The 26,667-nt window shown below is 42.7% G+C and overlaps 1 protein-coding gene across 4 annotated transcripts in view; it reads right to left on the bottom strand.

The window, feature by feature from the left end:
- CACNA2D3 (calcium voltage-gated channel auxiliary subunit alpha2delta 3) overlaps positions 1-26,667 on the bottom strand; it is an 880,032-nt gene that overhangs the window by 620,308 nt on the left and 233,057 nt on the right. For all 4 annotated transcript variants that reach the window (XM_047691716.1, XM_047691706.1, XM_047691725.1 and 1 more), the window contains exon 4: positions 544-603. In XM_047691716.1, the coding sequence (XP_047547672.1) occupies positions 544-603 (60 nt within the window). The remainder of the gene's footprint in view (positions 1-543; positions 604-26,667) is intronic.

A 26,667-nucleotide genomic window follows, 5' to 3' on the forward strand; every position in this document is an offset into this window, starting at 1 on the left:
TTCTATGCACATGGCAACATCAAAATCCTTCTCAGCCGAACACAGGTATGCCATAGTCGGATAAAAGATCTACTGCATAAGTTCATTAAGTAGATGTTCTAACCCCATGTCAGTGAATGCTTTAATTTTTAGATACAATTAACAGTCAATTCAAGATTACATCCATCACAATTTTGCTTTCAGTCAGGGAAGGGGGATTTACACATATTCTGCTGTCTAACTTATCAATATGCTATTAGGAGTCCTGATGATTCTTGTTAGTTGACTGGTTACGTCCTTCAGAACTGGGGAGGAGTTCATCCAGATCTAGTTCTAAGCTTGTGCATGAGTGGGTGTCGTTACCCACTATAATTGTCATGGTGGAAAACGGTTGGGGATCACCACCCTGCCCCATCAAGAAATAGGCACATTTATTCCAACTCTGTACCACCCTCCTGAAAGCCTCTCCCTCCCATGCACTGAAAGCAGGTGTTTCCAGCACACTTCATGATTCTCGTTCGGCAGCCGACACGTGAAAAATTTAACTCAACTAGAATCGGTTACCTGCAAGTCTGCATCAAATTCATGTTTCAGGTGTGCCTCTTCTGCAGCCTCCACAAGACGCTGAAAAGATAGAAGGCAACATGAAAGATCAGAAATGTGGCCCGGACCCCCTGCCAACAATGTGAAAAGACAGATTATTTCTCCATTGCCCCAAGGTGACAGACTGTGTCATGGCATGCGCACTGCGACCTGGAGCCTTTGTGCCCACAAAACTGAGAAGAGCAACATCAGTATCCAAATCTGGTTTTTGCCTTCATCATTCAACCAGCGTTCTTCCAGCATGGTATGTGTGTATACGTGCACACAAATTCTGCATCCATTTTCATAGCAATTTGTAACAATTCAAAGACACTGGCCCTCGAGGCCCCTTATGTGGATGCTGAAATCAACCTAGAAGAGGGTCTTCCTTAGGTACAGAAGGCTCTCAGTCAGGATTCATTAAATTGAGCCCAACACTAAGTGGGCTAACTTTCTTCCCCTTTGGTTTGAGAAATACTGCTTATTTGAATTCCCTCAGTCATTCAAAGCAGTTCTTTTTGCATCCAGTTCTAGGATGTAATTATCAGCCGACAATTATTTGAATTTATGGCCCCTCAATGCCATTTGACAATCTGCATTCCAGTAAGAAAATTGCTGAAATTAAATCAATAAGCAGTACCCATAAATACACAACTCTTGTTATTCTTCTTAGCCAAATAAATTCAACCAATCCATATTCTTATGAAAGCAATTTCATAAAACTCCATTTTAAAGGCCATTAGTCACCTATAGAAATCATTTTTACTTTGATTTGAATTTGCCAACATTAAGTTGAAAACATAGGCTAGAGAATATGGAAGAAAACTCATTTAGTGAGATAACAGTTTACTGAAATTTCATCGAACTAAAAGCAAAACCTTCAGATCCAGGTAAAAATTCAGCCATTTCTATTTTTCTCCTGGTTACTTTTGTAGCCTAGGCTATCTTTAACTTGTTTTTAATTGACATAATACAGACCTGAGTTTAATCTAAGGCCATGTTTGAAACATGATGACATGGGTATTCATCATCTCTAAATGATTACAAATCAACAGACAAATGTTCCATGAATAATTACTAAATTGGAGATGGGAAAGAAGAGGTTGGAATATATGTGGGTAACAATACACCAATACAGACCATTAAATTTTCTCTCTCCATAGAACATACAGAGAAAGAGAGAGGCCAGCCAGGACAGTGCTGCCCACAGACAGGAATCGGGGAGGGGTAGCAAATCTGGCTTCCCACACTTCCTTCAGATGGTCCGGAAGAGATTTTCCCTTCTCTGGTCAATCAAAGAACAGACCCCAGGAGAACAGAGCCAGAAGACCCAGTTCTAATTCTAGCCTAGGCGCAACCCACTACATCTTAGGCAAGCCCCTTCCCCTCTCAGGCCTCGGTTTCTTCATCTGAAACCCCTGAAACAGTGACCCTAGAGTAGTGCTTCTCCGAGGGCTGTCCCCTTCCAGAAGCAGCAGTTTCATCTGTGAACATGTTGCAAATGAGTGTTCTCAAGACCCATCCCATCTTACAGAATCAGAAGCCCTTGCAGTGGGACCAGAAATCTGCTTTAACAAACCCTCCAGGGAATGCAGAAGCCACGAAAGTTTGAGAACCAGTGGCAAAAAACAGCAGCATTCATCCTAGAGCTGAACTCATCCCTGCTGCCTTGATTAATGATATCCCCCAGCCCTCCAAGGTTTTTCAACTTTCGTTCGTCTTTTTAAAATCTGTGTATATAAGTATGTTCACTAGAAGACATTAAATGTTTTCTAGAAGAGAAGCATACCATGGAGAGGAAGAGGAACAGGGAAAAGGAAAAATAAGGAGACACACTCTATGTAGATTGGATCCGCTGGCTCCAAGCTTTCATTTGGGTCACAGTCTTCCTAGAGTCATCCTCAACAATGGCGTTTGCAGCCTCCTGGGATCACATGATCCAATCTGCAAATGGATCCAGGTGGACCTTGACAGATGAGTGATTGACAGTGGTGCAAGGAACCTACGTATTTGTGAGAGCTTATTCTCTTCATCTTTGTAACAGGTTTAGAATGTTGATGTATGTGTCATGAAATCAGTTACATACTGAGGTTTACAGAATGGTTATAAATATTATACATGTCTGGACACTTACATTATCAAAAAAAAGTCATGTCATATATATTTAAAAGTCATATATATTTTATATACTTACCTAAACACACAGAGGTTGCTGTTTCATGGTCTCTGAGTACTCTGAGAATCCAGAGAAGAAATGGGGATGACATGTACAAACAATTGAAAGATAAGAACAGGATAAAATTTCATGATGACCAAGACAGATAGTATTGGAAGAAGTGAACAGTTGGAAATGAGGGAAACAATGAAGCAGTGTAACACCAAGAAATAAGAGAACAAGATGGAAATAATAGGTAGTTGAAATTATCATGAAATAGCACAGCACGAGATGTATCTCATGTATCGAGAAAAATGCATTTCATTTGCCTTTGTGTGTATATATGTACATGTATATCACATACACCATACAAAATTCATATATAACATAACATGAAATGTATTTCAACCACTGTAATACACGTCATGGTGTTAGGAGTTAGTTAGACGGTTAGATGGTTAGGTAGTCAGGGCCAGCATCCCCGACAAGAAAATATGGGATCACGACAGCTAAGAGAAAACAGCACTGACATCCTGTTCTGCAGCTTAGACAGGACCACACTGACATTCTGCTTTGCAGCCTTTGCAGAAATGACTTCCACAAAACCTCCTAAAATAAGACAATTAACTACAAAAGCATTTGTCAATATCAATGCAAGGGGCAGTTAAGACCTAAGCCCCCAGATGTCAGTCAAAAAAGACCATCAGCACGTGGACATGAATCTAATAGGTAGACAGATACGTGACCAAAGCCCTGATCAGCACAACTCAGCACACCCTGATTGCTTAAGAAAGTTCTGCAAAAGAGCTGGTATAAACCCTAAACTTAGAAACTCTGACGCAACCCACTCAGGTCTCCCTCCCTCTCCAGGACCTTTGTACTCTGGCTCAATAAACTTTGCTTTGCTGCCCACCACTCTTCATCTGGTCTACGTCTTCGTTCTTCAAAGCAGTGTGACCAAGAACCTGGGCACCAAGGGGACACAAATCCTGTAACAACGGGATACAAGAAGGTAATATATTGGAAACAATTCAATACCATTGCACTAACTACTAAGATCAGCCAGACCCCTGTTTTCTGTGTGGAGCAGTGAGTACCCTGCTAGCCAGCTAGCCAGCTTTTATGTTCATTCTCAAGTTAAATTTGCCACATGCTTTTTTAAATTTTAACTTGATTTAATTCATATTTTTTTTTGTTTCCATGAAGATATTTTCCCATCAAGCTTACACAAAGCCTTAAGAAATAAGATTCAAAAAAAGATGGTCCCCTGGCAGCATGAGATAACTATTATGTTATCTCATGTAAAGGAAGGAAGTACTCTGGAATTGGGCTCTTTGAAAGGATTCACACTTGCTGCAGTGGACCACGGGGCTATCCCAATCTGCCCTATGATGCTACCAGAAGATAGGCCTACATTTTATGGGAAAATTCAGGGGCAAATCCCCCAAAACAAGTGCATCTCTGGTGCACAACAGTAATGACAAACAGCACATCAAGATCTGTGCCCCTTTGGGAAAGAATGAAGGACAGATGTTCTTCCGAAATATTCTTAAAAAGATACACAAGTAAAAAGAAATGTTATTTTTTTAAAGATTTTATTTATTTATTTGACAGACAGAGATCACAAGTAGGCAGAGAGGCAGGCAGAGAGAGAGGAGGAAGCAGAGAGCCCGATGTGGGGCTTGATCCCAGGACCCTGGGATCATGACCTGAACCGAAGGCAGAGGCTTTAAACCCACTGAGCCACCCAGGTGCCCCAAAAGAAATGTGATTTAAGAAGGATATCATGTGCTATCAATTTACCTAAAACAGAATCCTGAGGACAGAAATTCCTACTGTTGATAAAATGAAAATAAATTGAATCACCATTTAAAAGTCAAGACCACTCAACTTCCACCTCTGACGTTTGCCAGTAGAAAAGAACAGCCTCTCATCTCTCCTTCCTGAGCAAATACCCTTATCATCTAAGTCAAATTAAGTATGTTTTAAAAATAAGTTTGATTACCACTTGCACGTAAGGAAAATCAATTAAAATTTGCTAATATTTTAGTTATTATATAAGGAACCACTGAGCCCGAGGGAAACTGTTCCTCGATTATACCTATTGGAAAGGCAGTGTGCTTTTAATAATAATAAGTTAATTTTCTTTTGTATGAATTCCCCTTTCGGATCTGCAGATGGGATTATAGAATTGTGAATGTGGTTTTTAATTAAAACTGAACACTGGAAATAAAAATGGTTTTGAAGACTAGCATTCAAAACTGAGCTCTGAGGCAAGGAAACAGCAGTGTTGTCCACAGATCCTCCCCACTCTGATGCCAGAGCTATCTGTCACTCAACAAAAATGGTAACAGTGTACCAGAATACACATCCTGGCTTTGGAACAAAGCATCTATGAGCCAGAAAGTTGCAGTTCATGAGTTGATGTATGTTTCAGCGACTTTTAATATTTCCAAATAACTCTTCCCTTTTAGTGAAATAAACACAAACAAAACTATCTTTATAAATAAGAAATGCTAGAGGCCATGGACCATGGACCCTATTTATAGCCATGGTGAAGGCAAAACTACCAAGGAGAATAGTGGGATATTAAAGCGTTTCATTTAAGATCACATCTTATTTCTTGTTAGAATGACCCCACGTATAATCAGTACAATGCTACAGAATGCAGTCTCCCGTCTCCTCCCCACAAAAACACTTAAATCAAGACTACAGCTAAAGACATTGTAGAGGTCAAGCTTTCTGTCATGGTTCAGGAGGGGGAAAATGGGACACCAAGTCACAGTATAAATTAGATCAGAAAAAGAAAACGATTTTGTTTGTTCTACTTGTATTTTATTTTATTATTATTATTTCTTTATTCCTGATCATGTCAGCTTAACGGGAGAAAAGAAAGAAAGAATGGTACAGTGGGGGGATGGGGGAGAGTAACAGAAAATGTGATATGCAACAAAATAACCTACTACTAGATTCCTACTAATTCTATCAGAATGAACAAACTATGTACAAGTGAAAAAAAGTTTCTTAATAAAAAAGGGGAAAAGGCGGGGGAGGGAGCAATTACAGATGAAAATCCTTAAAGCAAAACAGAAATATAAAAACCATATGGAGCAGGAAAGAAAAACGTTATTTTTATTTCTCATGTTAAAACTAAAAAGCTTTGGCTTGTAATTGCTGTTATAATGGGATATTGGAATTTAACAAAGATTTCAAAGTACTTAATACATTTCGTGGTTTTCATTTAACATTTTGCAACAACACATTTAATAATCAGGTCAGAATTTTTATTGCCTTTTTTTTCCTGGAATGAATACATAATTCTTTCTCAAAAAAGGGGGGGGTTAAGCTCAACTGAGGTGATTCTAAGGAAAATCTATAACAATTAACATGGCTTTGGGCTGCACCAATGGTTCACTTGGAGCTAATGATTGAATTGTGAAAAATATCAGAGTTAGAGATCACATGAGTCTTTTTTCAAATCTAGCAAACACTAAACAGTGCAGAAGAACAACCAAATAGATCAATCAAGAGTGATAATTGAGGTCATAACCATACCGAGTGGCATGGTTCATCTTTTCCTTACACTAAATTCACCAGCCTTTGCTTAAAGGGCTGTAGTTTGATGGAGGAAGAGTTACACGTTCTGCCCAGCAGTGTGTGCCTGGGGTTAATGCTATTCTAGCACCCTATTATGTGGCAGGGTTTGAACGCAACATGTTGACCATCTACAGGAGTGAGGACAGAGGAGACCCTGGTCCTCTCTGTATCACAGATTTCAAACTCAATTGATCCCAGAAATAAAACGAAAAATCTCTATCCTCATTAAAATGCTGTCGGCACATAAAAAGATGTCTCTGGGAATCTGGACAAAATGAGATTGATTTGTTCCCAGGGCTAATTTCAAACACTCCTTTCTTATATGAAGGGTCAGAAACCAACAGTTTGTGAACCATTGGGGGGGGTGGACGGGAAGAGGAGGATGTTCAAATTTACATTTCCATTCCTTCTGCGTGGAAATCCCTTCCCCTTTGTTCTCAAGAGGTTATTTTTATTACTCTAACCGTGTAGATTCATCTTTGCTGCTTTTGTAGCTGGAACACTCAGATCACTATTTCCCAAAGCGTGGGACTTGTACCACCAGGGAGCCATGAGGCAACATGAAGCTTTGCAGAAGGGTGAGAGTCACACACAAGGGAAAGAGTGATTTCATCATAAAGGGGCAAGTGACAAAGAATGCTGGCAGCAGGCTAGGAAGCTTCCCAAAAGGAAGTGACATCAAAGTTGTGCTGCTAAGGAGAACAGAAGGCTCTTGCAGAACAAGGAAAGGTGTTGAGCCAGTGTTCCAGCCCATGGGAACATTGCAAACAAACTTCTGGAGGCAAGAAAATGTTCCAGAAACAACCAGATCTCAGAGACCTAGACAGAGGGCCACATCAACCAAGGACCAGCAGGCAAGAAGCCACGGCAAAAGTCAAGAACCTGGAAAGATGGACACAATTAAACAGGGAACTCTTTTCCATCCCACCGTGGAACCCTGAAATCCACAGAGTCCTATCTGAGAGCTTCCCAATATTCAGTAATCCTTATTGATACAAATGTTTTTACTTCTCAGTTCCGATAGAAATGACACCTACAAATCACCAACTATCAAGACGATCATTTCTTTAGAGAAAAACAGCTTTTAAGGAGCCCTCATTATTTCTTTGTTCCTGTAGAAGAAATAAGCTTTGTTGCACACCAATGAACATTTTGTATAAAATGACCTTCTGCCTGAAAGCTGCAAAGATTGCTTCTGCTTTCAAAACGGCAAACATTTCAAAGTGGATGATAAAAGCTAATCTATAAAGTTTCCAGAGAAAGCAGGTAACGGAACAAAAGAGCAAACACACCCAGCCTGTACCTGGGGCTCTCTTCCCTTCCTCCACTCCTCCCCCTTCCCCACTCCTTCAGCTTACCGAAGCCCACATCAGACTTTTACAAGACAAAATAAGCCTAGAGCTTACATCAGAAGACAGGATCAGAATGAATAACAAACTATCTTTGTTTCCATGAGAGATAGCTGTTATCAATTTGAGGCTGATTAAATCAGTGCCTGTTATCAACACGAATGGTCAATTTCCAAACCAAAGCCACCTCATTCTATAGCTAAGGCTACATTTGCCCAAGTGCAACGTGTGCGAAGCTACTGCCAATAGAAAGATCCAAAGTTTGCTCCAGGGGCTGCCCGAGGACCACAGCATCTGGCGGGGGAGCAAGGAAGAGAAGACAAGTACTTTTTCCAAATGATCCCACAGTTGATGGCACGGGCTCCTGCTCATGTAGCCTTCTTGGGAATGGCTTCGTTGAATAACAAAATCAAGTCTACTGAACCATAAAGCTTAAAAAGTCCTCTCAGGACTCTTCAGCTGGGGGAGAATAACTGGGCGATTTCCTTCCTGGGCCATGGAACCATCATTAACTTCTTGAAAGGACAGTCCAGGATGAATGGGACTATGTCAGCTTGAAAATAGACATTTGTTTTCCATGAAAGAAATCACCTGTCAATGAAGGCTCTGATGTGGTGAATAAAATTCTGTTCCAGCCCTCAATTACATATTTTCCAGGACTTACTCAGAAGTGTGGACTGGAACCCTTACTGGCAGAGCACAGAAGGTACCAGCCAGCTAGCCAAGGAAGGTGGGAACATCTACATAAGATAAGGCACAGCCAAGGTCACAAGGTCTTGAGGTCAGTGCGGAAAATCTGTCCTACAGAGTTTCTATTCCGAGTTGTCATCCACCTCTGTTCAATTTAGTTTAATAAGTATTTGATAATAACCCATTAAGTAATCAGAATGGCACCAAGAACTGAGTGGGACGCCAAGCAATAACTTAGTCCTGACCCCGCAGAAAGCTTTTGGTCCAGTAGAATGAAAATGGGTCTCAGAGCCTAAGAACAAGGATTTGAATCTAGATCATCCTACTCACTAACTGCTTGATCTGGGGAAAACTTCACTTCTCTAAGCCCCAGTTTTCTTATCTGAGGCACCAAAATAATACCCTCTGTGCTCTTGACTTCAAGAGGAGGATGTAGACACAAATTATTTCCTAAAGGATTCCGCACGGGTGCAAGAAATTATTATGATGAGGCAAGGGAAGACACAAGATGTTCAGGCACAACATAGCTTGATTGTAACAAGGACAGCTCACAAAGCCTATGCCTCCCACGTTTGGCGCTCACATGGGGGGAACTTGGAACAGCTCCCCAAGTTCACAGTTCCAGGGAGGTTATACGAGTGTTATTCTGCTGCCAAGAAAAGGACTCCAAAATCTCGTGTTCACAAACACAAGGCTGTGTGTGCACCTGCTCCATGACTGGTTTTCAGAATCCACCAGTCTTTTCCAGCTTCAGCACCAAAATCTGTGATAAGTGAGACTGAAAATGGAATGAAGCCAGGTTCTTCAGCGAAAGGTTGGACTGATATCCTCAGAATGGCACAAATACAGAAATTAAGCTGTTTGCCAAAGCAGCCTCCTTTGACGGATGGCACCAGAGGGATGGAATAGGCCAGCAAGTACGGCAAGGAGCTCCCAACCCCTGCACCCCAACCATGGCCAGAGGAGGAAAATCCTCTCTCTCCTTCAAAGTGGAAGAACACAGAGCAATTTCCAAGTCCATTCAGACTTTACCTTCTCCAGACGGATTTCTACATACATCTGATGCATGAAAATGCTATTCTAATTCTTTTTTTATTCTTTCTTTCTAACCATCCAGCCAAGTGGTTAAAGGCAACTCCAGCTGGGAGTCGGGAGGCAACATATTTTGGTCCAGAGAGCAGGATCTGGAGTCAGACAAGTCCTACCATCTACATGGCTGCCAGAAGGAGCTTTTAAGAATAATTCTGATGGTGTCCCTCCTCTGTTGAAACCCTCTGATGACTGATCACTCATGACCATGACTCACAGGCTCTTCACGATTTGGTTCTGCATGCTCGGAGGCCCCCTCCTGCCTGGGCCCCAGACTCCGGCCATCTTTCTAACCCCAAACCACCAGACTCCTCTCTGCCTGAACCTTTCCTGTATTCTTGGCTGGTGACTTCTCCCAGGTCCTCGAATGTTTGCCCCCTCTTCCTTGTCATTCATGCTGCAGGTCCAACGACCCCTCCTTGGGGTCACCATCACCATCCCACCTCCCACAGAATGGTGACGTGCTTTGGTCTTTAAAACAGCACCAAGCACACGGCCGGGGCTCAAAATACAGCCATTGCACAAATGAAAGACGGTCTCTTATTCACCCTACTATGTGCCAGCCACGGTGTTTGGCTGGGAATATAAAATTTACAAGATGCATCTCCTCCCTTCAAGGACATTATAGTCTAGCAAAGGAGACAAAGGCATAGGCAACCACACTCGATATGATAAAGGCTCCAAGAGGAGAAAGCCCACTGAGGGGATCAACTAGACTAAGTTTAAGGGGTACAAGGAGGCTTCTCATCTATGTTGAGACCTAAAGGATAAGAACCAGCCCAGACAACAGGAAGGTCCTTCCAGGACGAAGACACTGCATGTACAAAGATCCTAGAGCAAAAGAGAACATGACATTCAGGCAACTGCAAGAATTCAGTATAGGGACACACACAGAGGCGGGACTGCATGGAGGGAGGTAGCACAAAAGGAAGCTGGAGAGTTTTAATATTATTGAAGTTATCCAGATTTTTAAAAACTTTTCCAGAGGGTGATCCAAAGCAATAAAGAGAAAGATGATACAAAAGGCACGTTAAAGCTATTTAGGAAAGAAATCTGTAAAACTCAGAGGCCAACAGGACAGAGAGAATCAGATGGATGGAGTCATGGTAACTAGCTTAGGGCTGTGAACCACTATTTAGTACCACCAGGATACCAAGGAATGGTCAGAAAGGGATTCGGAGCTCAGGAGGAACATTCAGGGAAAGGAGGGTGGCAGGTGTTGCAAAAGCTTACAGTAACACCAAGGAATGTAAAGACGGAAAATCTGCTGGGTAAGGATATGCGTTGGATGACACCTATAAGCGACCCCTTCTATGGCAGGGTCCAGAAGCCTGAAAACTACATGTTTGAGAATCCCTTGCCTGCAGGGCTTCAGATTAGATCCTGGAGAGACCAGTGAGGCAAAGAGGGAGATGCCAATATTCTCCAACTGAAGCTACAGCCAGTATGTGGGCATTGGTACATGATACTTGTCTTTGGCTGGACTCATCCAGATGCCCTCCTGAGGACCACCCATGGAGTCTACAGAGGCTAAGGCTGGGGGTGGTTCTCCCTGAGACCACGGCACTTCCTGACTCCACGCACTTGGACAGCAGCTTCCCCGACCTCACGCCCATGGTTCTTCCAACTACCAGGTGAGCTTTTAATTCCCTATATTAATCCTTGCCTACTTGAATACCTAAAAGTTTTTTTACTTTTCTGACCAATCCTGAATGAGCGAACTAGAGGAAGGCTGCGTAAGAACCATTTCAGAGCAGAGGTAGGAGCAGGGGACAACGTGCAGAGAGCAGAAAAGTGGGAAGGACAGGAGTTTGGGAGAAAAAAACAGACTCTCTGTATCAAAATACTACGAAGGAAGGAAGGGAGGGAGGGAGGAGAGAAAAGAAGGAAAGAGGGAGGGAGGAGAGATTTGGGCATAGCACGAAGGGAATGCAGGGGGAAGGAAGGCTTTAGGACAAAAACATGCTTATTGCAAAAAAAGTAATAATAACTGTCCTGGGAAGCTCCCTGAAGGCCCACTCAGCTCCGGGAGCTCTAGGATACTTTCCAGGGACCGGCGATTGGGCCCAGGCCTCCAATTCAAAGGTCCTTAAACTTAAGACTTTCTAGTTTATCTCCTAAGGAGATTACAGGTCACAGAAAAACCACTGGCCTGGAGGGCAAAGGCTATTTCTTGCCATCCCCTTCCTGAACCATACAGCCTGTGGGACATCACAACTTTTTTTTTTTTTTTTTTTTTTTTTTTTTTTTTTGCTGTATCCTTTATTTTCTTGGGAGGAGCTCAACTATACTGTATAGGTACTCTTTGTTATAAAGCCATAATTTGTTCAATGTAAATATTTAAAATATACCACAACTTGAACTACGCTTTGTCATTTCTTCACTTCCTAACATACTGGGCGCCTTGAGGGAATAAAGAGTCCAAATGGCCTGGGTCATCCTTGACTTTTGGAGGACCTTGGGAAACAGGCCCAAGCTGGCTTGTACTCCTCTCTGCTAAAGTAAACCACATGTACTTATGTGGGAAGCTTATTCCAAATGAAATCAAGAATGATGTGAAAAATAAAACTAATCCCATGATCCTAGGCCCCAAACCTTTTACACAAGCCCCCTGCCTTCCATCAATGTCTTCAGGAGAGGCCTGATGCTAATCTTCTGAACCTTGCCCAGTACTTGCAAGAAGATGACAGCTCCAACTCAAAATGTGGGGTGGCAGGGGACCTGCCCTGTGGCATGACACTGTGTGTGTGAGCATTTGAGTCTACGGGGAGCTGAACAACCAAGGGACTGGGTTCGGAACAGAATGTGTGTACCTTAAGCTCATTTTCTGTTATTTTCCCTTTCTAACTCTCCTTATGTTCATTTGTGTTCAAGAAATGACATTTTTGCCCTCCAGAACCAAACTTCACATTTTTTTAAATTTCTAAGGATGAGATGCTAGCTTAAAAGATAAGCCAGCTCTCCCCCTTTTTAATGCCCAGGTAATGAACTGAAATTACATATAAGTTTGAATTTTTATGGGAAGTTATTCTTATCCTTTATTCTCTCTCAGTTTCAATTCTCTGCTCTGTTGACCTGTAATTATAACTTTATTTCAAAATGGCAAAGAACGAAGCAGATATAGAAACACGTGGTAGTGGTACAAGATTTGAAGATTTATTATATTATTATTATTATTATTATTGATGAAGAAAAGACAGAACCCCTGAAGGACTAAGTCCATTTTACATAAAAGTATACCAGGACCAAAACCTTAAGTTCTCTCAATGTTTATTGTTCATGCAACACCTCATTTGTAAACCAAGTTTGCACTTGACATTCATCATGTTTTGCTCACACGTACACCCCTCCTCGACCCCAGTTCACACTCTTGTAACTTTCCAGTGCTCTCAAAGGACCAAACGGAATGGAGTCTTAGGTTGAGCACAATGCACTGACCACGCCCACCCTCCATGTTCACCATTCGTCTGCCTACTCCCCTTCTTTTACTGTGAAGTAGAGAAGGAGTAGGGTCAACCTTACCAAATTTCCACTTTGTGAATCAAAAGGACATCAGCCGTTCTAGAAAGTTGAAGCAAATTCAAAAAATATATTTGAGCTTCACTAGTTTTTAATTTCCCGTTAATATTCCAAAGGATGAAATGAGGTCGAGCAGATCAAGCAATCCTAGGAGATGCTAAAGAAGAGAATGGGCAGGATCAAGGCCTTCCTTTGTGCCAAATGTTACAGGTGCTTGTCCATTTCAGCTTTATCATAAGCCCTTGGGTCCTATCACTTCCCCGTTGCACCAACTGGGTACAGTCTCAGAGGCATGAAGAGACCACCCCATATAGTGACCCAGCAGGTGAGGTATAAGGTTAGGAATGGAACTCACGTGGTTGAACTTTATGGAGACTCGAACCATTGATGCCAACATGAATGCCCTCTGGAGTGACCTCCAAATGCCCTTGGAACCATGGCCAGGAGCAGCTGTCTCAACATCCTTCAGCAAAAACACAGCTAACAATCAAATAAACTGAGGCCAGGATGTCTTGTCTGGACCTTGACTTTCAAGAGTATTTTGCTTTAAAACCAGGTGTAAACAGAGGGCAAAGAGCCAGAACAGAGGAAAGGGCCTGTTCTCTTATCTTGAGCATCCTTATCAGAAAGCACTCCGGTCAGCTAGTTATCTGATAAGAGAAGAACAAACTGATTTTGGTTTCAACATCCTCCTGTCCCAAAAACATGGATGAAAATCAACTTTGAGGAAAAAAGATCATTGGTAGGCTGGTTGTGATGGTTGTGTACTATCTCTCACTGCTGAGTGGTCCTCCCTTTTGGGCCTAGAAACCACTCAGAGAACTTCCTGTCTCCATCTCCATGGTGACAGGAGGTTGGCACTAGAGTGAGGACGGAACGTTTAGTTTTCGATGCGCTGGGAGAAGCAGAAAGCTTGGGTAGCAGCCACTCAGTGGTGCCCATTAGGTCAAGACCAGTTCGCTCCCCAGGGGTGAGCTGCATGGAATTGGCTTCGTAGCAGGAGACCTGTCCACGGGGACACACCGCCGCAACCAGGAGGCGGGGTCCCAACACTGTAGCACTCAGTGCCTTGTCAGCAGCATCTCAGTGAATCAATAGCCAGGATCTCTGCGTTCATGGGGCTTATGTTGGAGAGACAGACAGCAAGCAAGGAAACAAATGTATTAGATCACATCAGGTGAGAATAAGTATCCTAAAGATTATAAAACAAGGCAATGCAGTCAGGGGAGACAGCCGTATAGATGTGTGGAGTGGTCAGGAAAGGAATCCCTGCAAAGCTGATACCTGAATAAGAAGAAGGAAGCTAGAGGCCATGTGAAAGAAGAATGTTCTAGGAAGAAGAGCAGCAGAACAGCAAGTGCAAAGGCCCTGAGGTGCTGGTTGCTAAAACCAAAAATAGGTCCCTGAGACCATATCTAAACTTGCTGGGGCCAGGTATCCTATGCTAGTTCCGTTTATTTAGGTTTTTGAAAGAAAATGATGCATCCTTGGGGCGCCTGGGTGGCTCAGTTGTTAAACATCTGCCTGCGGCTCTGGTCATGATCCCAGGGTCCTGGGATCAAGCACCCCATTACGGTCCTGGCTCAGGGGGGGACTTCTGCTTCTCCCTCTCCCACTCCCCGGCTTGTGTTTCCTCTCTTGCTGTGTCTCTCTTTGTTAAATAAATAAATAAAATCTTTAAGAAAAAAAAGAAAATGATGCATACTTATTATCCATGTTTATTATAAATCTTCAGTGAGAGCTGGGGCAGCACCCCATCATCAAAGATGACTATTTCTATCGTAAGATATGATTATTTACATTAAATAGAATAAAAATTTATTATACCTATCCATATGTCTGTTCAGATCAAGCTTTTCCACCAAATGAATAATGAAATATGCTCAATTTTTGAAATGTTCTAGATTTGAAAATTGCAGTTGGAGATTGTGAACCTACTCAGGCTTGAAAAAAAAAATTAAGTTGATAAAAAAGTCTCGGTTTTATGTTGTTAGCCATGAAGTTTTTCTTAGCCCTTGGCTCAACTATCCCCTGGGCCAGCAAACCACAACATTAAATGAGTAAGGACAGATCAAATAAATGGGAATGGGAAGAGAGGTCTTATCGCCATGATGAAAATACCCAGACAATGTGATGTGTACATCAATCATCATGTCATGGTGATACATACACCGAACTTGGCAAATTTACTAAAATCACTGAGTTGTACACTGAAAACGGGTGAATCGTACTGGATGTCAATTATACCTCAATTAAGTTGTTAAGAAAAATATATCAATGGGAGAAACTGAAATGTGAATGCTCTATTTTGCAAATGTAGAAACCCTCTTACATATTACACGATCCTATTTTCTCACATTAAACACGTGCCTAGTAATGTAAAATAATACAGTCACTTCGGAAGACAATCTGGCAGTTCTCTTGAAAGGCTAAACATAGACTTGCCATATGGTTCAGTTAATCCACTCCTATGTAGGCACACAAGAAAAAGAACTATGTCCACGCAAAAGTTTATACACTAACATTCTTAGCCATGCTATTCATTAATAGCCAAAAATGTGGAAATAACCCAAATGTCCATCAGGCAATGAATGGATAAAAGGTGATGTATCCACATAATGGAATATTATTTGGCAATAAAAAGGGATGAAGTACTGCTTCATGCCACTACACAAAACAACCTTGGAAACATGCTAAATAAAGCAAGTCTTTATTGCATATTGTATAACTAAAGGTATTGGGTTTCTTTATGGGCTGACAAAAATGTTCTAAAATTGATAGTGGAGATGACTGAACAACTATAAATAGACTAAAATCTATGGAATTATACACTTTATAAATGGGCAAATTATACAGCATGTGAATTATATTTCAACAAAACTGTCGCCCCCCCCCAAAAAAAAAGTCTTTTTAATATACTAGGGTGGAATTAAATATGTACTGTTGTCTGATCTTCTTCAAAGCGTACAACGGCCCCTTGGCACCTGTCACGTTAAGCGAGAACAACCTGTCAATCACCATCAACAGAGGGAAAGTTCTCATCCTGGGCAAGTCTGCGGAGAGATGTCAATCTCCTTTAAAGACTTACGTATTTACTTGGTTCTTAATTAGGATCTTTTATATGTCTTTAGCACAACAACCCGTTTCCGATTAACTAGCTAAATTACTATCACTTTCAATAAGCGTGACAAGAAACACTAAATAATATTATTCAGATAAAAGTAAGTTAAATATATTAAAACGATCCTTAGACATGCACTGTTTTGAACATTCAACCCCTGGTGTCTACGAATTACAGCTTTGATGCTATCTAGCAGAATTCTAAGGTCGATCCAGAGCTAACCCACAAATAGCACTAATTAAAAATTTTCTCACTTCTTGGGAAAGAAAACACCAAATGGAGGAAAAGATCATAGGTTAGCAATAATGTTTTGGAAGGTTTATAATAATTTTTTACTGTTTATTTATATCCCACCTCATTCCAAAAAGATTTTCTTATTGTTTGTACATTCAACATTAAGGAAAAAAAAAAGGCCTCTATTATTAAATTAATTAAGAACAGATCATCTTAAGGGAAATGAAATTAATGAGTCAAGACATTTATTTCATTATTTTCTTGGTCAACAAATATTTATTAAGCATCTGCTGTATACAAAGAATCAGACAGTGGCCAGGCACTGGAGGGAGCTAAAAAAAAAAAAAAAAATACTTGTGATAGTCTCTGTCCCATGGGAACTTAGAGTCATATCTGGCAATCATAAATAATTACCCCAATGCTATTTGCAGATTTCAAATTCGAGAGGTGGAGGAAGTTGAGGGCAGGAGCGCTGACTCCCCCTACCGAGGCCAGGAAGACAGAGCAGATGGATTCTGATCTAAGGCTGAAAGGTGTCTTCTCTCCTCGGAACGTACACAGGTTCCGAGGAGAGAAGAGGGATATGCTTCGGAAACAGAGCACACAGCAGTCCGGGCAGAGAGCTAAGCAAGGCCCGACAGCAGAGCCGGGCCCGGTGCTGGGCAATGTCCGGACCATCGGTGTATGGGCTGAACTTCATCCTACATCAGTTCAAAGAGGTGCTAGAGGAAAAGTGACCCAGGGTTGTGAGAGGCCAGAGTCCCCTGGACAAGGCTTTGTCTTGTCCCACAGCCCCCCGGGGTGGTGTGTGCAGCTCTGATCACCATGCAGAGGGCTCCCCAGCTTGGCTCTCCGCCGTCCTGGCGGAGGCTGGCCACACCGACCAACAGAAGGAACCTGTTCCCATTCTAAACTGCTATTTAAAAAAAAAAAAATGTGTCATTAAATTATATTAACAGGGGCATTTTGTTGTTGTTGTTTGTTTGTTTTGTTTTTTTAAAGAACAGTGTTCCTTAGTCGTCTCAGGCCTGGGGGGCAAAAAAAGAAAGATAACACTGAAAATATATTGATGTTATGGGTGTACGTATCTGTGATTATTTCTATGCTGTGAATTTAGTGCCACTATGTGGGGAGAATGTAAACAGGGTAAATAACATAAGCAAGAAAGGTTATGAGGGAACCACACCCCAAATATTAGCTTGCCTCAGCACACAGACGCTGATTAGTAAGCTGATTATATCATATAAGCTGGTTCTATGCTGAGAATTAAGGTTTATATACACCAGAAGAGACCAGTGACTTTCCTGGGTTCTCTCTTTCTCTCTCTCTCCCTCTCTCTCCTACCCCCTGACTCTCAAAAGAAATTAAGTTCAACCATTATTTATTAAGCGAAAACTAGTAAGACACGTTTCCTCTTCTTGAAGAACACCATTGCACAAAACTGTAAAGGAGACAAATGTCTAGTCAAGTAACTACTATGGAATATGATGAATGTTACAAATAATTCACATGTGGCAACTTTAAATAAACATTTAAATAAGAATAAATGCCAATAAAGTAAGTCAAAACAAGAACACCAGCATGTGCCTACATATTCTAATAAAATCTTGTTCTTCATATAACTTCCCTCATTTGCCAATACTTCCTGAAGGCGAACCTCTTAATTTATTGTTTAGTAAGTCATGGCTTTTTTTTTTTTTTTTTTAAAGATTTTATTTATTTATTTGACAGAGAGAAATCACAAGTAGGCAGAGAGGCAGGCAGAGAGAGAGGAGGAAGCAGGCTCCCCGCTGAGCAGAAAGCCCGACGTGGGGCTCGAACCCAGGACCTGGGATCATGACCTGAGCCGAAGGCAGCGGCTTAACCCACTGAGCCACCCAGGCACCCCAAGTCATGGCTTTTAACATGCTAATTCAACACATACTATGGACAGAGCTAGTAACTAACATGTAACAACATCCAGCAATGGATGGTGAGTCACCGGGGGAGAGACCAGTATTGGAGGTCGGCGAGGACATCCATCTAGACCATGCAAGTGGCAGGTAATGTTTTACTAGGTCGGGGACAAGGAAAGAGCAAAACAGTGTTCTGAAGCCCCAAAGGGCCAGTGGGGACATAACTGCAGTTTGGGAAGACATGATGCCGAGGCCAGATCCCGGCCCACTCAAGGTGGGTTCAGACAGAAAGGCAAGCTGGCATGGTTTATAAAGGGACTAAAAGACTAGAAGAAGCTCCTCTAGTACCAAGTTAGGGGGCAAGGGTTGTGGTCAGTGCTCTTTCCAGACCCTCTAAGCCTGTGCGTCTCTTGCAATACTCCCCTGGGATGATTTTAAGCAGCATTTCCCATGACACCTGCACTGGGACTTGGATGGCTACTTATGATCAGATTGGAGGTGGTCAGAACTAGACACTGCAGCTTCCCTCTCTCTAGATGCTGGCCCTCAGGGAGGCCACTCAGGGCTGGACACAATTAGGTGGGAACAAAGGTAGGGATACATGAGTGCCAATGGGCAGAGAACCCCCGCCCCCAGTACCCACAGCAGGTTGGGGGCAGAACTCATACTCAACTGGAGTGCTCTGCTCTCCGGTGATTTTATTGATTTTAAAGAGATATCTTCCTTACCGAAGGGTCAAGGGAGTGAGTTCACTGAAGACAATTTATTGTGCAGAAATATTGGTTTAGTCTGTAGTTTAAAAAAAAAACAACTCTTAGCAATATGACTGGATAGCTATAGGAGGACGAAATTTTTGGAAAAGTGCGCTGGTTGTCAGAGAATTGGACTTGGTTTATCAAGTGCGAACAGGGGAGGATGCATGAATTCTAAGTCAACAGCCGCTTCAATCACTCCCAAGGACTTCCACCTGGCAGGTGCCTGGATTCCTGCCACAACATTTGCTCATGAAATGCATTTGCTTTGTCTCCCCGTTTTCTCTGCCCTCTGCTTTGGATCTATAGCACCCTTCCATTGGGAGGTTACTCTTCTCTTTCTAAGCATAGCAGCCTCTTCTAAGAACCTTAACCATAATTGTGAGATCCTTCTGGATAAGGCAAATGTGTATGCAGTGAAACGGCTGCCTTTTTCTCATCAAGAGGCAACCCGGAAAAAAAGAAGGAAAAAGAAGAAAAGTCAAGGGAAGCTGAGTCTAAAATCCGGGGTCCGTGTCTACTGGATGTTTCAACTAGTGGTTTCCAGACTGGAGTCCCTCCGTCTCCCTCCGAGTTTCCTCTCTTGGTTGTGCAGTTTTATCAAGAAGCCTTACTCTACTTTATGGGCAAAAAGCCTATATCATTTTAAAAAATAATAATAATAATCTAACACATATGTGGAGCTGGCATATCTCCTGCGAATCCAATGTAAGCCCCTAATCTTTGCATCCTAATGGGTTTAAACATTTTCTGAGGAGGGGGAAAATGTGTTTACATCTGCTTTCCAGATTTCAGAGCAAAGCGTTTTCTAGCCCTAGGGTTACTGATTCTCGAAAGGAAAGCCTAACTCCTCTTTCACTTTGATAGGTTTTCTAAATAAAGTGCAGAGTAGTGGAAAAAGTAAGTCCCGTGTCATAATCATTGAACTCTGGGTGTTCTCCAAGCCAGTAACAAGCAGGTGTGTCTTCTCCATAGGTGGTGCCTCTGGCTAGCCTCATCTCATCCCTGCCCAGCAAGCTCCTATTTCTCCTTCAACACCCTTCATTGAATACCCCTGTTCCATGAAACTTTTGTTAAACACTCCAAAGCAGAATGAATAGCTCCTTACTCTGTGGTCCTGGAACACTTTCCATGGAGTATTTGACAAATCTATATTGAGCTGAGAGGCACACTTCATCTGTATTGTACTGTAAACATCAGCCACAGAGCTGACCCATCCCTCCTCCCATCCCTGGATACCCTGGGCTTGTCCACAAGTGGGTGCTCAGGCTTGGGGGGGCGGGGTACCCCCTGCCTGGTGATGCCCCAGCAACGTCAGCATTGAACAGCAACTGTTCAGCAATGAATGATTCCTCTCATCTTTCTCTAGCCAATTCCTCTCCTATTAGGCTGATCTCTGGGACGTAGGTTTTGCCAACCTCTAGCACACAGTGATTACTCAGTTAGCCTGGGCTGACTGCATCAGTGAGGGAAGGAGTCAAAAAATGTAAAAGCAGGGGCGCCTGGGTGGCTCAGTGGGTTAAGCCGCTGCCTTCGGCTCAGGTCATGATCCCAGGTCCTGGGTTCGAGCCCCACATCGGGCTTTCTGCTTAGCAGGGAGCCTGCTTCCTCCTCTCTCTCTGCCTGCCTCTCTGCTTACTTGTGATTTCTCTCTGTCAAATAAATAAATAAAATCTTTAAAAAAAAAAATGTAAAAGCATACAGTGCCCAGTCTCCAATGACCATTCAACACGCATGTTGAATTAATGGTTCCCTTCTCAGAACTTCTTTATCTGCCTATCCCTCCTGTCACTCCACGTTTTCTATCTTGTGTTTTAGAGATTTATGGACATGTTTTATCTCCTGGAATAGAGGCCTCCTGAGGTCTAGAACTTGCTTGGTGACTCAGTGCATATAGTGCAGCATCCTGAACTCAGAAACCACTCCCGTGCCTATAGTCAATATTCAGCGAATAGTAGGATATTTGGGATAGCCCCCCTTCCCTCGAAGAAGGTCCAACAACGTAAGTTGGTAAGTTGAGGTTTGTGAAACGCAAGTGTCACTATCTAATTACAGATCACAACACGCAGTGAGTGCTACCAGGTTTCTCAGTGCTCCATTCCTCTCCTCTCAGACAGAAATAATATCAAATTTATCTTCCATCTACTATAGAAGAATAAAGGGGATGATGCATGAGATGATACACAGTAAGAAATTCAAGTTTCTCTGACAATGGGAGTTCAATATGTTATTAGTCAAACATAATGCTCCGAAAAGCTAAATATGATTATTTACTCAATGGTTATTCACTGATGTCAAAAATGCTACTTTTCATTCACCACCTTCCTCATTCCACTTCCTTGCACTTATTTTTAGTTTAGAACAAATGCAGTCTGTGAATTATGATCTATATTGTAATAAAGAGCCAAGGAGAGTCACTGTAATCACGCGAAAAAAAAATAATCAATATTGGGAAATGCAATGGTCTTACTTCAAACGTCTAAAATTGTTGTATAATTGGCTTTCTTCCATCTGCCATCCTTTTTTATTCACAATTTTTTTAGACTGAAGGAGTAACTTGACCTACATGTGTTAAGAGGAAAAGAAATCACTTAAGTAGCAGCAAATGAGATACTATTATCACAGTTCAATATAAAATTGCCGTCCATCATTTAAACAATTTGATCTGTGGCAGGGACAGGAAATTTCCATAGACATTCTTCAAGACTAGAAACATTTTTCAAGCTATCAAATTAACAGTCACAGGAATAATTAGATGTCGCCCAAGGTCTTTCTATTCTGAAGGGAGAGATTTTTCAGGAAGATAAAATTGTATGTCTCTGTTGTTTTGATATTTGGTCTTAATGAAAACAGGACCATGTTTCAGACAATGATTGAGCTACAGAGTGTCGAAAAGGTCTTCACTAATTATTTTTTTTAGGAAGCTAATCAACATACTCTACATGGAGAGAATGTTAATGTGTCCTCTTGAAGGCTACACATGGGCCGGTTTAAAAGGCTTTTGCGGGGTCTGCCCAGCCCGTGCTTCTCCTCTGGGAGCCACTCGGGCACCCTGCTGAGGGGGCCCAGATGCCATACTGTCCTGACCAATCTTTTCTCAAGAGTGGACATCTGACCGAACTGGGCTTTTCAGATGCTCCCCTCTGAGAATTTGGAATTGGAGGCTGGAGACCCTCAACCACCCCTATGGGACATTAAATGGAAGGCATGTGAATTGGGAAGGGGTCATAGCTGTCATCATCCACAGTGTCCAGAGACCAGAAGACAGCCAGGTTTCGAAGAGGACAGTGCAGCCCGAGGCAGAGCAGCAAAGGTGAGAGAAGGAGGGCAGCTGCCTCAGTTCCTGGTCACCTCCTGGCCCCAACCTCTCTCTGCAGGCTACACCATACCCCTCTGTTGCTTCACCATGAAATCCTCATTTCCACCAGCACTGTTTCCCATGGGTTCTACTGATCTGTCACCAAAAGAAGCTTGACAAGATCTTGTCAGCCAACCCTGGCCATTGGGGCAGGCCAGCAAGAGAGTTTTTCTATAGCCTCTAAAAATAATGACAGAGTAACAACTATCAGAGCCTTCTGAATGTTCTGACTCAGAAGGCACCCAAAAATGTTGGAAATTCAGCTGGAGTATTTTTAGGTGTGGCTTAGCTAGAAACAATGGACAAGAGCACTGGCCAGAAAAGTTTCAAAGATCTCAGCTACTACTTTAACTCAGGAGGTCGAAGTGGTCTGTCCTATTGCCCAGGTGCGTTCTAAAGTGAATGGCATCGGGCCCCATCTGATCACAACATGGCCTACAAGCTGTGCTCTGATGCCAATATTCTTCCCACATTAGTGGTTAAAGGTCAGCTTTGGGCTATTTTTGGTTTTGTCTTTATTCTGGGGTGGGTGTGTGTGTGTGTGTGTGTGTGTTTTCTAGTCTGTTGAAGTCCAGTACTCCTATAAAGCACAAAAAAGTACACTGTGCTTGATGTCCCAGCAATGTCATACTGTTATAAATATTTCTAAACACTTGCTCTCAATTTCTTAACTCACTGCAGTGATAAACAGCTCCTGATACAACACCAGCCCATGGTCCGCACGGCCACAGAGCGAGGAGCTCTGGTCTACCCTGCAGTTGTCTTGGGGTTCTGCACAGCTGTTCGGGCAGCCTTACTCAGTGCTTTCCTAAAGACACTGTGACAGCCCACCTGGTAGAATATGCAGGTGAACCCTGCCTTGAAGGCTATTAGTAATCAAGTACCTGCATTGTCATTGCCAGCTTGGTGACTCTGGGCTAGGAACGTAACCTCTCCGAGAATTTCTCCCCAACTGCAAAATGGGGCTGTATGATAGGCAGAATTCTAAGACACTCCCCGAAGATGCCCATTCTCTGGTCAACGCATCCTGCCTAACCCCCTCCCCTTGAGCGTGAGTGACACCGGTAAATGTGCTGGAGAGTCACTGGCTTAAGGAGGTAACATTATATAAGATGTTTTGTCAGCAGAAATGGGAGAGGTGGATTCACTGCCAGCTTTGAAGAAGTAAGCTGTCACAGTGTGAGCAGGGCAGGTGGCTAGGACCTGAGGGTGGCCTCCAGGAGCCAAGATCAACCCTGGCTAACAGCCAGAAAGAAACGCAGACTTTGGTCCTGTCACCTCAAGGGACTGGGCTCGGTCCACAACCTGAATGTGCTTGGAAGAGGACCCTGAATCCCCAGTAACACTGACGTCCCTGCCAACATTTTGATTTCAGCCTAGTGAGATGCTGTGCCCAGAAGCCAGCCATGCTGTGCCCAGACCTCTGACCTACAGATAATAATAACAACAAAGGTGATGCTTTGTTACGCAGCAATAGAAAACTAATACAGAGGGTCATACCTACTAATCACAGGGTTGTTACGAGGGTTAGAAATCATCTATGCTTGGTGGCGAGCATGTCCTCATTGTTCAGTCACAGAGGCAGCCATTTCATATTGACGACTGGTTTTCATAAGCCAGAGTAAGCCTACTTACACAGTAATTAAATTATATGCATGTACAAGCACCCACATTCCCATACATTAAATTCCAACAGACGTCATAAGCCTTCCCACAGAGAACAATCTGCCTAGCATTTTCAAAAACTAGCTTACAACCCTTAGGTCCCCCCTTGTGTCTGTCCTTCCTGATACTTGTGATAAGCCTCGGATGTTGGTAAGGCAAATACTACAATTTGCATTAAACCAGCAAAATATTGAGGCTCCACTCGGCCCAACCCCTCACATAGCCAGTTGGCTCATGAAAGTGGCCCAGACCACTCATCTTTTAAAAATAATCTACAGCAGCTTTATTTTCAAATGCAAAGATTTCTTTAGCTACAATAAGCTGCCTCCTACAGTTTTTCAAAAATAAATTTTACAAACATCACGGATGCCATTGATGATAATGTAGATCTCCGCCCATCCTGAAATCACAGAGTAAACTGTATTTTCTGGTTCTCAAATGAAAATAAATAAATAAATAAATAAATAAAGGAGATATTCCCATAAGCAAAATCCCAGAAGTTGAATTGGGCCTAAGATTCATCATGCTTAGAGTCTGCCTTTTGCAGGGCGAGTTAAAAACCAGCCCAACGGTATTGGGGATATGAAGACATGGGGTTCGCAGACCAAAGCTGCTCTATGTCTGACCTGTGCATAATTTCAGATCTTCTAGCCAGGTATGCAACGTTTTCCATTCACATCACAGGTTCTGCGTCAACTTTTGCATTTCATTTATGACCACCTGTTTTACAAGCTGTGGAATTCTTTGCCGGTACTTAAGTTGCCGTAAAAACAAATACTCAAATCATGATTGGATGGTGACCATTTTCACTGGCATGTTTCACAGCTGAGAAATATTAGATATTTTATGGTTTGTGGGCAGAGCCCTGAGAATATGGGATTTTTTAAAGTACCTGCAACCACAAATAGACAAATATTAGCAATTCTTCTTTTTTTTAAGATTTTATTTTTTTGACAGAGAGAGAGATCACAAGTAGGCAGAGAGGCAGGCAGAGAGAGGGGGAAATAGGCTCCCCGCTGAGCAGAGAGCCTGATGCGGGGCTCGATCCCAGGACCCTGAGACCATGACCTGAGCTGAGGGCAGAGGCTTAACCCACTGAGCCACCCAGGCACCCCAGTATTAGCAATTCTTATAGATCATCATCTCCTTCCTCTTCTTTTGCTAACTTTCATAGACTCTCAAGCACCCACTGAAAACAATACATTTTCAAGTTTCTGGATAGCTGTGTGGATGAGACAAAATGAAATAAAATACATACAGGGCATTGGGCAGCCCCGGCCTTGAATGGACCACATCAATCTGTCTTGCGGGAATGATGGAGTTGAATGGCACTTACCTCTACTCAACACTCTACCTTTTGGAACAACACATACTCCATCATCATGAGACTTTACCTTATAAATGGTCTATAAATATATGTGCCCCAAGAAATATGGGTCAAAAGTTGCTCTCCAAGGGAGAGCAGGCAAAATCTGCCAGTATCTACATTATGTAGAGGCAACGGGGCTTGGAGGAACCAGAAAGAGCAGTTAGATCCTTTCAGGTTGCAACCTGGACTGAGATAGTGCCAACAGTAATGACTAAGAGTTTACAGGGCTCAACCTGAGGCCTCCTGATGCCCTTGTGGCCTGGGTCCCACCAGGCGAGGGATAACAGAGCCCACCATAGATGAAGGCAGGTCTAGGGTTCTCTAGGACCTTCGCAGAGCTGAGGTTTTTTATGCAACATTCAAGTTAGGGCTGACTCCCAGAATGTGATATTTGGGATTCTGTTGGTAGATATTTTTTTCATCCATCCGTCTGAAGAAAATGGAACTGAAAAACCTAAATGGTTCTCTTACCCTTGCCAAAACAAAACCACCAAAATCCAATCAACCACCCAGATTAGGAGTCAACAAATGTTTCTACAAAGGGCCAGATGGTCAATACTTTCAGCTTTGCAGGCCACGTGGTCTCTGCCACAATTATTCAATATTGTTGTTATAATGCAAAGGCCACGTGTAAAGGAACAGGTGTGGTTGTTTTCCAGTGAAACTTTATTTACAAAAGTAGGTGGCAGATCAACCAGACTTGGCCCACTGGCCATCATTGGCTGACTCCTGACCTAGGTCTCTGAAAACATGCCCAGGACACTCATAATTTTTCCATTGACACATTCTTCGGTTCACATACTGGTGTTCCAATGCTTGTCATTCCTCCCACTCCATCCTCCACCTGCTGCTAGAGATGTCTACAGCACAGATCTGAGCAAGTCCCTCTTCTGTCAACCCTTATGTGCCCCGCCATGGTCTGGAGTAGCACTCAAGATCTATACCAGGGATACCGTGATATGAGTCCAGACACTCATGGCAGAGTTACCCACACAAGGGTACTATCATCAATACCATGTGTTTGAGAAGTGCCAGCTTCTCTAGCAAAGTTAAAGATACCTTTACTGCAGGATATCTAAGGACTACGCGCTAATGGCATCCTGCAGTCCTACAGAGGAGCTACAGTCTTTCCTCAAACATGCTTGACTATGGAACTCTTTGTTCCAAGAGTATCACCAGGAACTTGCACTCCAAGGGATACACCTTGGCACACACTCCCACATGACACAGTCCTTAGCATGATGTGAGTGTCTTTTTATAATGTGGCTCGAAGCTCCACAGAGTTCCTGTTCTGCACCTGCCAGGACCCACCC

This window comes from Lutra lutra, chromosome 1, assembly GCF_902655055.1.
Source record: "Lutra lutra chromosome 1, mLutLut1.2, whole genome shotgun sequence".
In the NCBI taxonomy this organism is placed as follows: domain Eukaryota; kingdom Metazoa; phylum Chordata; class Mammalia; order Carnivora; family Mustelidae; genus Lutra; species Lutra lutra.